Source organism: Danio rerio, chromosome 14 (assembly GCF_052040795.2).
Source record: "Danio rerio strain M-AB ecotype USA chromosome 14, GRCz13ab, whole genome shotgun sequence".
Taxonomy (NCBI): Eukaryota; Metazoa; Chordata; class Actinopteri; order Cypriniformes; family Danionidae; genus Danio; species Danio rerio.
In genome coordinates, this window is record NC_141034.1 from 25,045,520 (window position 1) to 25,061,718 (window position 16,199).

Consider the following 16,199-nt stretch of genomic DNA (forward strand, 5'->3'; position numbering starts at 1 on the left):
TATTAATATGGACTTTATATGATTCATGCAAAAAAATATTTCTTACTTAGAATTTTTGTCTTGTTTCTAGTCCAAATATCCACATTTCATAGTGAAAACAAGATTATTTCACTTACCCCACTGGCAGATAATTTCCTTAAAACAAGCAAAATCTCTTAATTTTAACTTATTTTTTATGACCGTGAAAACTAAACAATATTTTTACTTGGTCTAGATTTTTTTATATACAGTTGAAGTCGAAAATTGTCAATATATATACAGTTGAAGTCCCCCTTTAAACTATTTTTTTCTTTTTCAAATATTTCCCAAATGATGTTTAACAGAGCAAGGAAATGTTCACAGTATGTCTGATAATATATTTTTTTTCTGGAGAAAAAAGCAGTTTTTAATTTTTTAAACACAATTTTAAGGTCAAAATTATTAGCCCCTTTAAGCTAATTTTTTTTTCTGATAGTCTACAGAACAAACCATCGTTATACAATAACTTGCCCAATACCCTAACATGCCTAGTTAACCTAAATAACCTAGTTAAGCCTTTAAATGTAGCTTTAAGCTGTATAGAAGTGTCTTGAAAAATATCTAGTCGAATAGTATTTACTGCCATCATGACAAAGATAAAATAAATCAGTTATTAGAGACTATTATGTTAAGAAATGTGTTGAAGAAATCTTCTCTCCGTTCGGGGGTCTAATTATTCAGGGGGTTAATAATTCTTACTTCAATATCTGGACTAGAAACAAGACAAAACAAAGTAAGAAAAGCTTGTGATTATTTAATTTCTGTACCCGAATACTATTAGACTCCCCAGACAACCGTCAAATAGTGCTATTGAAACTACCTTCTAAAAACAGTAGTCATATTGCCAATGTTTATCGCAGAAAAATAAAACATCGCAACAACAATAGTACAACTTTTAATTACATTAATTTGACATAATATTTTATCGTTCTCTCTCTCTCTCTCTTTCTCTCTTTCTCTCTTTCACTACATAAACCTGTGCTTCCCACACATAGGCTTCACTTAAGCGGGCCGCCCAGGTATATTAACGGCTGCCCAAGTATGTGACATTTATTCTTTTACAGTTTTTTGTATCCGCCCAATAGCTAAACATTCGCGATCGATTACCTAGTGGAAAATGTCATCTCGCACTCATGTTGAGTGTGCGCAAGACAATTTCGTGTGTTCTGCAGAGACCTACAGATACGTGCCTTTTTGGGACTTACAATGCATCCATCCGGGGTTTCTAAATCTCCTTAAATGTCTGGGATTTGGCCTTTGGTTTCGCTTATAAGCCGCTGTCATTTTTATTTTAAACCTGATTTAGCCGCGAGACACATTATACAATTAATACTTTGATCTAAACGACTCAGATAAACTTTTCTATTTACTCAGAGACGATGATATTACATCTAAACTGGCTGCGAAATTGAGTATATGCACACCATAAGAAAATAGTTATTTACAGTTACACCGTTGTTTAAATAATCTACTTGATTTTTATATATGTTTTAATTTCTTTGTCATTTATTTACCATTTGCTGTATATTTCTTTAATTGATGATGATGATGTTGATTTATTGCATATTTTATACATATCTAACATGCTTTGGCAATGCTGTACAAAATGTCAGCAGCAGATTTTACCTGTCAGTGGGTGCACATGGCTCCTATAGAATAAAAGTAAATCAAATAGTGGATTTCCTTTTTAATTCAACTTTACTTAAAAAAAACTTAACCCATCGAAAAGAAACAGTATAATGAATAAAATATGGTTAAAAATCCCTTTTTTGTCGCATGTAGGTAACCATGTTCCATGGGTAAAAGGTGTGTTTCAATTCTGTAACCACCACAAGTATTTCAAACCTGGGAAGCACTGCAAACATACGCACAATTGACTACAGAAAATGTGCATTATTCATTTAAGGTTCATCATGACCATAATCTTAAAGTATCATCCTAGATAAATAATTAGTTTCAAAATTCTTATGTTAATCTAATTTACACTGTGCATTTAAACTATTTATTTCAACAAAAGCAGTGTACGTGCAAATTATTTAATTTCCTGTAGCTTTTTTTATGTTCTCTAAAAGCAAAATGTACGAGTCTAACACATCTAGCATGCTTGTTATGCTTATGTCTTCTGCTTTAACACTTCTCTTTACTAACTTTCTCTCTTTTTTTCTCTCTGTCTATCTTCTTCTTCCTCCCTTTCTCCCCCTCTTCATCCAAAAGTTAAGACATGAAGCGTCGGACGTCATCACAGAACCCTGGCGTTGGAGGCAGTCCAAGGTCAGTTCATTAGTGCTTGTAGAGCTCTGAACACCCTCTCCGCTATCATAGCCATGTAACGATAAAGGAGACACTATTTAGCCAGAAAGATGCGTTTGGAAAAGAAGCCAGTTTAGTTTGTTTGATAAACATTTTGAAGGTGCAATAGCTCACCCAAAATGTAAATTCTGTCATCATTTACTTGTTCCCATGCAATTCCAAACCAGTATGAGTTTCTTTCATCCTTGAAAGGCAAATACATTGTTTTGCATCCATGCACACTGCTGAGCTTTACAAATGGCTTTATAAAAGCATTTTAAAAAGCAGCACACAAATTATAGCGCCTATAATCTTGGGCTGGGTAATTTTTTATGTATTTTTTTATTTTATTTTTATTTTTATGTGCATTTTATCAGTAGGCCACTTCTAGTAAACTCGTAGCACATGCTTTCAGATGGAGCAGCATTTACCTTACACTGTAAAACCCCACAATCAACTTCATCAAATGAAATGAGTGTAGTTATGTTTTGAACTCAGTGTTGAAAGTAATGAGTTAATTAAATACCTTATTACTTCAACTTAAATGGAGTAAGTTCACAGTACTCATATAGATTAGTTTTTTAACTCAATTGGTTTGTGACAATCGGATTCCTCGAACGTTTTTTTGTGGAATCACAAAATCGTCAAAAATTGCCCAAAAGTTCAAGGGCAATACGCCTATTTTTTGCACTACTATAGGCAAATATTTAATAAACTAAAAATATTATTTGGTACGTTTTCTTTATGTACTAGGGTCAGTGGCAGTTCTTTGTTGTAAAGTTTGTTTCCTTTGTGACCTATAAAAAAAGCTGCTGCTATTTTGTTGAATTGTGTCTGCTTTCATTTTCATACACACTAATAGGGGAAGACTAATTCTATTAAATGATACTAATCTACAATAATAAATATTGTTCACTACAAAATGGATGGATGGATGGATGGATGGATGGACGAATTATTAGACAGACAGACAGGCAGACAACAACCGGCTGGATCTACATTATCCCTTATGTAAAACAGTTGAAAATCTGCCTGGAACTACTTTGATTGTGCAGTTCCTTGAAAATAATGGCACACCTTAGAATGTTCAACAGCCAATCAGAATCAGGCATTCAACCAAATCAACCACTATTGCATTTCTCAAACAAAATTCTTCAGGTATACTTTTGTGAAAAAGCGAGTGATTATCCCGATTAAAACTGCCTAAAACAATTATTTTTCACCCAACCATTTCAAAGGAGACTCACAGATGATCATAATGGTATCATACGACTCACATGACTTTCATAATCACCCTTTGGCAATGTGACTGTGTCTCTGCATTCATTATGCCTCTGAATATCTGTATGGTCTGTGCTTTATGCTGTGCATTAATGCTTTAGCCATGACTGTTCTTTGTGTGGTTTTTCTCGTCTCGTTCTTTCATATGCCAACATAAGCTATCTGTGAATCACTCATCTGTGAATCTGTGAAGCAGACTTTATATGTACTTCCCCCGAGATAGACAGAGGAAATGAAGGAGCGCTATCTGATGACATCGAGTACAGGTCATGCATGTGCTCTGATGTCACTCCAGCCCCTCAAACCATTAGAACTTATCTGTGCATGTTAAGCATCGTAGAGTGTGTGAGAAACTGCAAATCTGGTCTGTGTTAAACAGTGGAGGACTGATTGACTTGCATGGTAAGGATTTTTCCTTGTGGTAAGGAAAATTGATTCTCGTTTAACATTAGTTGACTGTCGTTATCTGGTCTCGTGATTTTCAGTACGCAGTTAAATGAAGTACTTAAACCACATAACTGAAACTAGATGTTTACTTTTTTATGAAAATATCAATGTGCTTGTCTGTACAGACGTTGCAAATTCAGTTAACTCAAGGTTTATTTAATTTGAGAGAATGCTGTTATTCTTATTCTATATTATGCTTTTAATTATCATTACTGTGAATGGATTTGTATCTCAAAAAGCATCTTGCAGATACTTGATACTTCATTCATTCATTCATTTTCTTGTCGGCTCAGTCCCTTCATTATTCCGGGGACACCACAGCGGAATGAACCGCCAACTTATCCAGCAAGTTTTTGCGCAGCGGATGCCCATCCAGCCCAACCCATCCCTGGGAAATACTTGATACTTAAGATGCTTAAAATACTTTGATCACTAAAGAGGATAAAAAATGAGCAAGAAAGACCAAAGCACGTTGAATGTGCTTAAATTTGGAAATGCCTCTTGTAGTTTTGCTGTTGGATGTGAATATGACTGATATTTGGCTCAGCTGCTTTGCGTCTTTAAGCATGTGTTTGGCAGACATGTTAAAAGTGGGAGCCAGATGAAAATCAATGATGACTTGAGTTTTTGACATTGATTCTGCTCTCCTGTATGTGCTTTAGTACATTGTTCCTTTTAAAGAGTTTGGCAAAAATATAATAATTTTCTGCACTGTATAAACAACAGTCTCACTTTAGTGTTATTTTTTTAAATGTTGAAAACGAAACAATATTTGTATTAGTTAAACAAAAAAATGGATTGAATAAATCCTTATTTAAAGGGATGCTCACCCTTGTGAAGCTATTACAGAAGTAACTGAAACTGCAATTCATTGAAATTTATTGAAATATATATATATATATATATATATATATATATATATATATATATATATATATATATATATATATATATATATATATATATATAAAAATAACTCATCCGTTTAAGTTAAAAGTTAAGTTGTATTATCACCTCAGCTGTTTCCGGCTGATAAGCCACTGAGCTCGGCATATACATTGTATTTTTTGTTTTGTTTTATGTGGCTTTAGACAGTCAATTGCTTTTTGGAATTATTTTTTACAATTATCAGATATTATGGCATGCTGTGTGAACTTTATTGTGCTCACAAACCGTTCACGTGGCCTCCATTTCCCAAGTGAGTGAAATTATTTCTTATATATCATCTCTATAAATCTATTTGTTTTATTTAACGTCATTTATCTTTTATAATTTTATTTAGACCTGCAATGCACTCCAGAATCCTACAGATTGATTAGCTGTAGGCTCTTGAACAGTCTTCTGAAACTGTCATATAGTGTTATACTGGATTTCATAAATAGCCTTGTATTTACTAACACAGACTATATTTGAAGTATTTGGAAGTTTTTTGCAATTTCCTCCTGTAGAAAAACTTCATAACAATGATGTTTTGTGGCTCAAAGTATTACAACAGTGTTTTTAAAGACTTAACACTTTATTGATATAGTACACAACCAAGTACATGTGGTCAGAACACAAATGAGTCGCAGGTAATAAAGTATTAAACGTTTCTACCAAAAAAGCCTGTCTAAGCAAAATACTAGAAGGCATTTGTAGCTCTGCTCATGCTCATCCTCTTTGCCCCTATTTGGGTACGATGACGCGCAAACAAGTTGGTGCCGGATGGCCACGCCCACCTGTAGCTTCTTTTGCGCTCTTCAGAAACCTATGGGTGATGTCACGGATACTACATCCATATCTTTTACAGCTTATAGTTAAAACAAATATTGCTCAAATATTCAAAAATACCAAGAATATACACTATAAAAATAATAGTTTTCAACCCAGTTTCGGGTAAAATATGGACCAACTTAGCCACTGAGTTAAATTGTTCAATTAATTTTTAAATAACTCTAACCTAGTAGTTTTACCTAACATTGGGTTAAAACTACCCACATTTTTTTATTCGTTATTGCTACTGCTGAAAACTCAAAATGTTTGGCTGAATTAGCTGATAACCACTGGTGACACAGGCTTAAATTTGTCTTGTAACTTGTCCAGTCCAGAGCTGAAATGGTTAGGTGACGACAATATAAAAAAATTGCTGTTTTTTTGCTGCCAAATAATTGATGTATATAAATTAGGGCTGCACTATATATTGTTTCATCAACGATATTGCAGTGTGTGTGTTCACAATAGTCACATCGCAGCATTTGCCATGTTAAATTGGGATTATAGTCGATCAACAATAGAGTATACATGAGATTTGTTGAGTCATTGCAATATATAACAAAGTGAAACTTTATCATTTGCATGCACTTTAAAGGAATTTCAAGAAAGCGGAAAGCATCCAGCACAATAACGTAAAACATTTGTAACTTTAATGAATAGAAATGTTACTGAAATATTAATACAATGAAGACTATAAAGTGTTATTTAACATTGCCGTATAACGTTTCTGTATCTGAATACTGTTTGACTCTCTGAAAAAAACATAAAGAACTGTTTTTTACTTGTTTCTTTGCTCTTTTGTAATTAATCTTGCAATTGTACTTTTTCTACATGATTCACACTCTTACAAAATCAACCCAACCAATCCAAATAAATGATTTCTTTTTTTTACAAATAGAGCTATTCAAGCTATATGGTGAAATTGTATTCATATCGCAATCTACATCACAGCAAAACAAAATATCGCAATGTCAGATTTTTCCAATATCGTGCAGCATAATATAAATGCAGATTTTTTTTACTGGGTATGAAAATCGACCCACAACAGAAGGTATACAGTTAAGAAAGCATCTAAAACTAGCAATGCAGATATTTCCATGAACTCTTCAGCTAGTCAACTCATGTGATGTTTATTTCTGAAGCACAATAATGCAATAGATTGCTTTAAAGCGAGCAGCTTTATAATATTAATTTTAGCATGAACCGGACGATGCTGAGACTTTTCCTTCAGTATGTTAGAGTATTTTCAACTGAGATGGAATATTTAGTAGGGGGCAGGGCTTTCTTTTTGTCCATCATTCTCTTATATACTTGCAGTAAAAGGAGCATGCTTTAATACTATTGTTGCTGAAGCCGTCAAATTGACGGTAACAGAGAAGGACTGCCACTCCAAACATGGAAGCAAATGGTCAAACTTTGATTGAAGTTTACACTGTAAACGATTTCTTGTTAAATTAACAGTAAGTTACTGGCAACAATTATCCGGTAGCTGCTGTATTTCATAAAACAGTAACATTACTGTAATACTAATTACATTAGTATTAGATTTACTGTAAAATGTAATACATCATTTTACTGTTTTCTTTTTTTACTGTAACACCAATTACAGTAGTGATACACATACTGCAAAACTGAAAACAGTATTTTACTGTACATTTTTACCATGCAGAACTACGGTATTTTAACGTTACTTTCATTATTACTGTATAGTATTTTACAGTTATTAAATGTTATTTTATTGTATTTAATAGTGCTACTTTATAATGAGCAATGAGCAAAAAAATTTCAAAAATTGCACAAATATTATTTTAACTGTTCAAGAAATACAAGAAAAATTAAGAAACTGAAACTTTAACTTCACAATAAAAGTTTATTGTGTAAACCCTACTGAAACAGTAGCAATTATTCAATAACACAGCAACAGAACACTAATGAACAATTGATAATTAAAACCATTCAACAATTAATGTATCAAAAAGCATTAAAATTTAAAAAACAGGTGAAAATACTGCTACAAGACAGGAAATGATGAGGAAAAGGGACAGTGAAAAAGGGCAGCAGCACTTCTGATGATCCTGCAAAAATGACAAGCAAAATCAATCACTGGAGTAAAAACTAATCATGCCTCAAATTATTTCATTCATTCAAAAACCAAACACCGCACTAGTGTTTTATATATATAAACACTGTTTTTTTTTTTAATCATTTTTGTTGGCAAAATAGTTTGTTGTCAATTTACAATTACACTAACGTTAATGGGGAAAAGATCCGTCAAGTCAAAACTAGTCATTAATTAGTCTTAACTATAAACTATAAACTAGTCTTCACATAATGTCTGACTCTGTATAGCTTGAATATCTAATTCCATGATCACACTACTAGTGCTTCCACCGATTTAAGAGGGGTGAACACAGTTCATTCTGACCTTAAGAGGCTACATATTTAAAATAAATAAATAAAATAATCTAATTTAACGTGACTAATGTTAATCAAGTACTTTTAAGCTTTTAACGTGTGAAAATTCACTTCTAACTTACAGACAAGATTGCGTTAATACATGAAAGCCGTAGGTGATATTTTTAAAATAATGCTAATGATGAGTTGCTGACATTTGGTTCGTATAAAACTAAGTGATCACTAAGCATTCATTTTTGGCAAAATCTGCCGAGAGGCGCAGCGACACGACAAAATGTGTTAAAGTTGAGCAAAGAACTGTAGAGTAGTCAAGCGATCTACTTCATGAAATGTTTGTGGTAATATTTTGCGGTCAATTCGTATTACTGTATTTCAATATGCAGTGATGGCATGTCAGTGAGACAAATAAATCTTTAATAGAGTCATTTTGTTCAATTTTTTTTTTTTTTTTTTTTACGAACACCTCTCCAGTGACATTTCCTCAAATTAAATCATCATGACGTTACTGTGCACAGCATCAATTTAAATACCAAATTTTTTAAAACAGTCACTGCTGATTACAAACTAACATTAAAGATAGGCTTACAGAATCCTGTATGCATGATAATATGAAGATTTATTACTCACTGATGTCGAAGCACTTCGTCAGAGATGTAGACAGGACAGAATATGTGCCATCAAATGAGCTCTTGTGCAGTCTTTGTTGGACATCAAGGTAGTATGTTCACCCACACTGTAAAAAAAAAAAATCTAAATAATCAAAAAAAAAACAATAATTTTATTTATTAAATACTTGCTTACCCATATATAGATGTAAAAGTAACCAAAATAAATAATTTATTAAAATGTGAGGGATACTAAGCATATTTGGTCTACAGAGAGAAGTAAACGTTTACTTTAAGCATTGATCCTAATGAATCTATTTCTGAACTACATCCCACCTCGCCTCTGAAACAGCATTTTTGAGCATTTAGATCAGGGGTGTTCAACCCTGTTCCTGGAGATCTACCTTTCCGCAGAGCTCACCTGCAACCTTGATCAAGAACACCTGTCTTTATTTACCAAGTGCTCCTTCAGATACTATTTAGTTGGTTAGTTGATGTTTGATCAGGGTTGGAGCTAAACTCTGCAGAAAGGTCGATCTCCAGCAACAGGGTTGAGCACCCCTGTTTAAGACAATGAAAAATAAGACATCTAGATGATATTTTATATTCAATAATTTGTTGTGAAATTTAAATGGCTTCTATTCAGTATATACATAAAATAAAATTAGAATAAGAATAAAAAAATAATACACTATGCCAAATAAAATACTTCAGATCTAAATAAAGCAGGTGTTTTTACCTAAAGGTTCCTTTCCTCCAGGTAGTTTAGCTGCAGATCGCTCCACATCTATGCTTTATTTGGTTCTTGACTTAAGAGTAACTGGTGTCACATTCCAGGTCCATCACAATCTGAGCTAAAAAGACAATATGGCAAAAGACAAGACACATATAAATAAGTCTCAGAATAAAATATTTAAAAGGATATTTTACTATTCTGCCACCATTACTCCATGTGTTTTTAACCAGTTAGAATTTCTGTTGAACACTAAAGCAGATATTTTGAAGAATGTTAGAAACCTGTAACTATTGACATCCATATTTTAACCAAATTTCTTTAAAAAAATATACGAGTTTGATGTTTAATGGAACAAAAAAAAATCTAACTATTTTGAAACAAGTGGAGGATGCCAAAGATGCTATTATTTTCATTTTTGGGTGAACTGTCCCTTCAACTTATGACATAAAAAAACCAATATTGAACCAAGCTTACAGTTTCCAGGCTGTTTGAAAAAAACAAACACGGCCAGTAAAATTGCTAATAAACACAAAGACTAGTTATAGTAAAAAATCTGTGTCTAATATTTACTCAGCATTTGATAGCCAAATAGCCTAGCCATGGTTGTTTTATTAATTAATTCATTTTCTTTTCGGCTTAGTCCCTTTATTTATCTGGGGTCACCACAGCGGAATGAACCGCCAACTTATAAAGCATTTGTTTTATGCAGCAGATAACCTTCTAGCCCCAACCTATCTCTGGGAAACATCCACACACACTCATTCACACTCATATACTACGGACAGTTTAACTTACCCAATTCACCTGCAACGCATGTCTTTGGACTGTGGGGGAAACCGGAGCACCTGGAGGAAACCCACGCGAACGCAGGGAGAACATGCAAACTCCACACAGAAACGCCAACTGACCCAGCCGAGGCTCGAACCAGCGACCTTCTTGCTGTGAGGCGACAGCACTACCTACTGTGCCACTGCGTCGCTACTGGAAGAAGAAAAAGAGGTTGTACATAAAACTCCTCACAACAAATCAGTGAACAAATTGACATTTCAAAATCTAATCAAAATGAGGAAGACATGAACATTACCTTGAACAATCAAGAGAGGAGAGATTGGTAGCATCAGCTTTTCAACATCAATTGCTGTAGCTGCAAAAAAGAAATATAGAGTAAAGATAAGAGTAAAATAAGACTTAAAATTTAATAATCTAAATCTATGGTACAACCATACCAATCTGTATGCGGTTAAAATAAATTTGTATACAAATCATTCCCTACACCTGAACACCAAAAATAAAATGTACAATTAATGATACACTAACGTTATACAATAAGCTCATTAACCAGTGAGAAATAGACAATTAATATGAATTATGTTAATATTAACATTAACTTAAAAGACATGAACTGAATTTTATTATCGGCTCAATTTAATAAAACAGTTTAGACTTGTTTCATTGTGAGTTTAGTTCAAATAACTTACAGTTAACAAATCTAACCATAATGATAACTTAGTCATAATGACCACATGAAGACCAGAGCTTACCTTAACGTTAAACGTTTAACTTTTCATGGTGACTTTGCCTTCATCTCAGTGTTGTGCTGAAATAGAAAATGCAGTTAATGTTACACTGAGTAAAAGTTATGTTTTTGTTCAGGTAACGTTACTATGGTCAAAAACTCACTCAATATAAACTCACTGTACGTTATCTAATACCTCGCAAACACTACAAACACGGTCTGGCGTCGAATAACGTGACATAAGAACCTAACTTACAACTAAAGTAACTTGGTTAATTATTTTAAATTACACACACACTACACAGAAATATACACAAAACAAAACTTTAACGGACAGAATTTGACTTTTAAACACTTACCGAGGATGAATTCACTGGAGGAAAAGGCGACAGGTGGATTTCAAATTAGGATAGCCGTTTGCCTGGTGAATGTCGAATCGACGCTGTTCGGTTCAATAAATCGGCTCCTTAGAACAGTAAAGAGTCGAATCCGCCTAAAACCGATTCCTTTTCGTATATTATTGTAAGACACAACAATGAATCATTACTATATCCTTATACTACTCGGCCACACACATTTATACACATATTGCTGAATGTGCTAGTGAACACGTGTGATAAAATAATTCTCGAGCAAACAGTTCAATCCGATTCGGTGTCGTTTGAGTCCTGAACCGAACCAGTGCAAACGTGATATTGATTAAATAGTAATATTGTTTTTTTTTACTTTACCAGCGAAAATATTACATATATCTGACTTTAACAATAAGAATAAGGTTCGCTTGAAGTGTTTTGAGAATTAATATTTTTTTTCTCCCAGAATTCATTTTACACCAACAAGCAAATAGTAATGGCGGAAGAGAATCCAGATCATGTCATAAATATTGCGTTTAATATGTCACGAAATGAAGTTTTAACAGTTTTTCATGCGAGAATGTAGTTCTTCCAAACTCAAATCTGTGGTTTGTTTATAGATATAATGACTTCTTTTAAGTGTGCTTTGCCGATAGGGGAGATTCTGACCTCCAGGGGTTGACGGCGCTTTATCACTCATGTATCCGGCAAACCTCATGCTTTAATCGGCTTAGACATTATTGAGACATGCCCCTGTCTTCGATGGCTCTATAATGAATGTGTTATAAAATAAAGTTTTAACAGTTTTTCATGCGATAATGTTGTTGTTTTAAACTCAAGCCTGTACCTTATTTATAAAGATGATGCATATTTTAAAATGTTGTTTTGAAAATGCGGAGATATGTGACCTCTACGGTGGCCAATGGGCGCCCAATATTTATGAATCCGTCTAAAGCAGGTTGGTCACTCTGACATTTAAGCTGACTTTGAAATCATTTTGTGTGTTTAACAGTCTTTAGTTACGTGAATCAATTATTTTTGTTTCAATTTACGTTTTGGTTTAGCACAAAGTTATGTTTATTTAATATTATTTAATATTTCCATGTTACCTTATAAAATGAAGGTGCAGTGCACCCAAAAATGGAAAACCAAGGGACGGTTTAATGCACTGAACAGTCTGAAGAAACTGGTTAGGTTATTAACTTCACAAAATAATTTGTCAAAAATAAATAAACATAATAATCATAATATATATAGTGTGTGTGGAGTTGTTCTTGGTCATTTGCAGTACTGTATTTAGATACACAGTAACTGATTTTTCCCCAAAATTCATTGTAAAATCTACAGTAGCATACTGTTAACCATGTTCACAGTATAGAAAAGTTGAAAATACATTATTATACTGTGAAAACAACAATATATACAGTAACACACTGTGCACAGCTTATACAGTAAGAAACTGTTGAGAAATGCAGTATAATACTGTGAAAACAACAGAAATCGTTTACAGTGTACCTTAACAAACATGTTTTCTTCAGTGGATTGACTTGAACAGATTAATTATTCACCTAAATAATAATAATTTGCACTAGCAAAATATTTAAAAATTTTATTTCACATGGATTGTAAGCATGAAGTCTCATTGTAGCTTTCAGTTAGAATTATATTTACTGTACAGTTGAAGGCAAACTTGTAACATTTTGATTCTTTTTTAAATATTTCTCAAGTGCAGTTTAACGGAGAGAATTTATTAAAAACATGGCCTGTTGCTTAAATTTAACATAAATCAACCTTGAAATGAATAGTATTACATCATAACACACAGTCATATAGAGCATATTAAGTGTTTTTCTTGCTGAAAAACATGAACCCACATGAACCTGGTTATAAGGTTACTCTTACATGAAGTGGATGGTGTGATGAGTTGAATACAGGAAGTGGAACAGGAGAGGGTGGGAGTGATGACAGAATGCCAGATGTGTTGGGTTACCTTGGTGTATGGATAAATGGGAGGATAGGTTTAAACAGCTTACACCACTTAGGGATGGGCAATATCTTACTGTTTTCAATATACCAATATAAATTCTCCTCACAATATTTAGCCTTCTTGTTTTACAGTTTTGTATAAACCTGTTACCAAGCAGGTTTACTGACATACTACAAATTTACTTCATAACTTCATCAGTTGAATGTTTAAAATTAGGGCTGCACAATATATCATATATCAGCATCGATATCACAATGTGTGCATCCCCAATAATCACATCACATCGCATAGATATGCAATGATGAGTTGGGATTATATTTGAGCAAGAGTCACAGTTCAGAACACAAGATTTCTGGAATTATTGCAGAGTTTCACCATAATGGAGAGAAATTGTTTCAATTGCATGTTTTTAAGGCCTGAGAGAGATTTAAGTAATCAGGCACAAGACATTTTACGAATTGGAAGTTTAATAAAGAATAACTGTTTTCAATTATTTATACAAACATTTTAGCGTAATTTTAACATTTACAATACCTAACCCAATCCCTAAGCTACCATATTATTAAAAAAAACAAATTAGGAGTTTATTGAAGCAACAGTCAAAGTTAATGGTTGTCCAATAGCGGGGAGTGAGTCTTAAAATAAAGGGTGACTATACAATTCTTTCCAGGTAGTGCTAATCAATCATTCACATTCAATCATTCAAATTAAATATTGCAATATCAGATTTTTCCAATATCGTACAGCCCTGTTTGAAACTCCTTCAATTTGTATCCTAGAAGGGATTTTTTTACCACAGATTTTTTTTTTTTATAGTACTATATATACATTGATAAAGGCTCGGTCAATTAGCTTTGAAATATAAATAAACTTTATTCTTATATAAAATACCCAGGATGACTTGCCTTGAAGAACACTAATTAACAATATATTGCTACAGTCCATTTTTTAATTGTCTTTAAGTTCGATCAGTTTTTTTCCTCAGGTGATTGTTGTCTACATTTCTGTAATGCATGTGTAATGTAATGCATGTGTGTGACCTCTGGCCTCAAGTATGAACGAAAAAGATATTACATTACTGTATATATGTGCTCTCAACAGTCTATTTTTAATGTAATTTAAACATGGAGGAGGATGTTTTGTGTAGTGGATACGTATGAATTTTCATCATTGCTTTTTGTTGCAAGACCAGTAAATTTTGATATATAAGTCTATGTGTATATTGAGTCTTGTTCACGAGTGAGGGAAGGATGGAAAGTGAGATTGACAGGCAGTATGGTGCAGTGGCAGCAGTAATGCAGTGTCTATGTACTGTACCAGTTCATTGTGGTAAAGAAGGAGCTGAGCCGAAAGGCAAAGCTCTCGATTTACCTGTCAATCTACATTCCTACTCTTTCCTATGGTCATGAGCTTTGGGTCATAACCTAAAAGACAAGATCTTGAATACAAGCGGCCGAAATGAGTTTCCTTCGCAGTGTGGCAGGGTGCACCCTTATAGATAGGGTGAGGATCTCCGTCACCCGGGAGGAGCTCGGAGTTGAGCCGCTGCTCCTCCACATTAAGAAATGTCTATTTTACTTATACCAATCTATGTAACATGTTTGTACAGACAAAAAACTAAAATAGTGATTTTAAATGATTTTGAAATTGAATCTGCAAACGGCATTAGCCATTTTTAATGCAAAGTTAGGAATTATCCATTAAAGTTTATTTGTTTATCTTAACGTAGTTTTGTTATTTTTATGTCATCCAATACCATATTGTGCATAACAAAATATGTATGGACTGGAGCTACTCTAATCAACAGGAAAGTAAAGCACTTAAGCAATCATATATCTTGCACTTATTAAACTGAGATAATCCTTGTTGAACTGATGCATGTCGAACCAGGCTACAAATTGCCTCCGCATCCTGTTTCTCCAGCCTGAAGCTTCAGCCGTCAATCGCTGATACTGTTTGAAAGTTTCCTCCTTGAGAGCTGGAGTCGTTCCAGAGGAGAGTCTGATCCAGGATTAGGCTGTAGTCGCTCATCAGGATGAATGCTGAGGTCTCGGCTGGTCTGGAGTCTGTTTTGGGCTGCTAGTATCAGCAAGTCTGCTGCCTCAGATACGGTGGATCCACTGGAGTGACTCGGCTCCAATGTTGTAATCTAAATGAGTCAGCAATGGCTTATCACTAACGCCTCCTGTTTGTCCTTGGGTGTTACGAACTCTGTGCCATGGGTGTAGACACTCTTATGATGGACTCTGTAAACAAAGCAAGAAATACCAACATGTTGAGTGTAAAGAAAAACATGCTGCATCCCAACAAACTTGCAAAGGAAAAAAGGTTTGAATGGATAGATGTGTATTGATTTTTGGCGTAAAATGTTGGTGATCAAAATAACTCTGAACAATTATTTAAATTAATCATTTGAATCATGAGTCATTTAAGCATAATATTTATAAACATGTTCATAATAAAAATCAAACTTTGAAATGACAGTGTATTAGTAAGTTATTCCAAAATAACAGAAGTCTTTTCACCATTTATACAGCATCATCGCTGTTGGAAGGAAACATTATGGGCTCTATTTTAACGATCCACGTCCAAAGTATAAAGCACATGGCGCAAAAGCATTAAGGGCATGTCAGAATCCACTTTTGCTATTTCAAGGATGGAAAAAAACACTCTGCGCCCTGACGCATTGTCTAACAGGGTTGTGCTTATTCTTTTAATGAGTTAAGGCTGATTTACACTTCTGCATCAAACGCCGGCGTATGCTACCGCGTTGACGCATAGCCCTTCGCCGTGGCCGTCG

At 33.9% G+C, this 16,199-nt stretch overlaps 1 protein-coding gene and 2 long non-coding RNA genes across 11 annotated transcripts in view; 1 reads left to right on the top strand and 2 right to left on the bottom strand.

Annotated features, from left to right (window-relative positions):
* The window catches only part of zgc:66433, an 89,084-nt gene that overhangs the window by 19,201 nt on the left and 53,684 nt on the right, over positions 1–16,199 (top strand). For 5 of the 9 annotated variants that reach the window (XM_087280109.1, XM_087280110.1, NM_001423521.2 and 2 more), the window contains exon 2: positions 2,233–2,289. The exons of 2 other annotated variants lie outside the window; for them this stretch is intronic. In XM_087280109.1, coding sequence (XP_087136235.1) covers positions 2,240–2,289 — 50 coding nt within the window. In that variant the 5' untranslated portion in view covers positions 2,233–2,239. Of the gene's footprint in view, positions 1–2,232; positions 2,308–16,199 lie in introns of all 9 variants that reach the window. 2 more of the 9 variants (XM_087280114.1, XM_087280113.1) reach the window with 1 other exon arrangement.
* LOC147833945 (uncharacterized) lies at positions 2,233–16,059 on the bottom strand. The gene is made up of 4 exons (XR_015507474.1): positions 12,928–16,059; positions 5,699–7,219; positions 4,296–5,656; positions 2,233–4,247 (listed from the first exon to the last, which is right to left on the bottom strand). It is a non-coding gene; the product is annotated as an uncharacterized LOC147833945 (long non-coding RNA).
* LOC141377508 (uncharacterized) lies at positions 7,638–11,739 on the bottom strand. The gene is made up of 7 exons (XR_015507456.1): positions 11,419–11,739; positions 11,085–11,140; positions 10,628–10,687; positions 10,339–10,524; positions 9,547–9,661; positions 8,830–8,935; positions 7,638–7,862 (listed from the first exon to the last, which is right to left on the bottom strand). It is a non-coding gene; the product is annotated as an uncharacterized LOC141377508 (long non-coding RNA).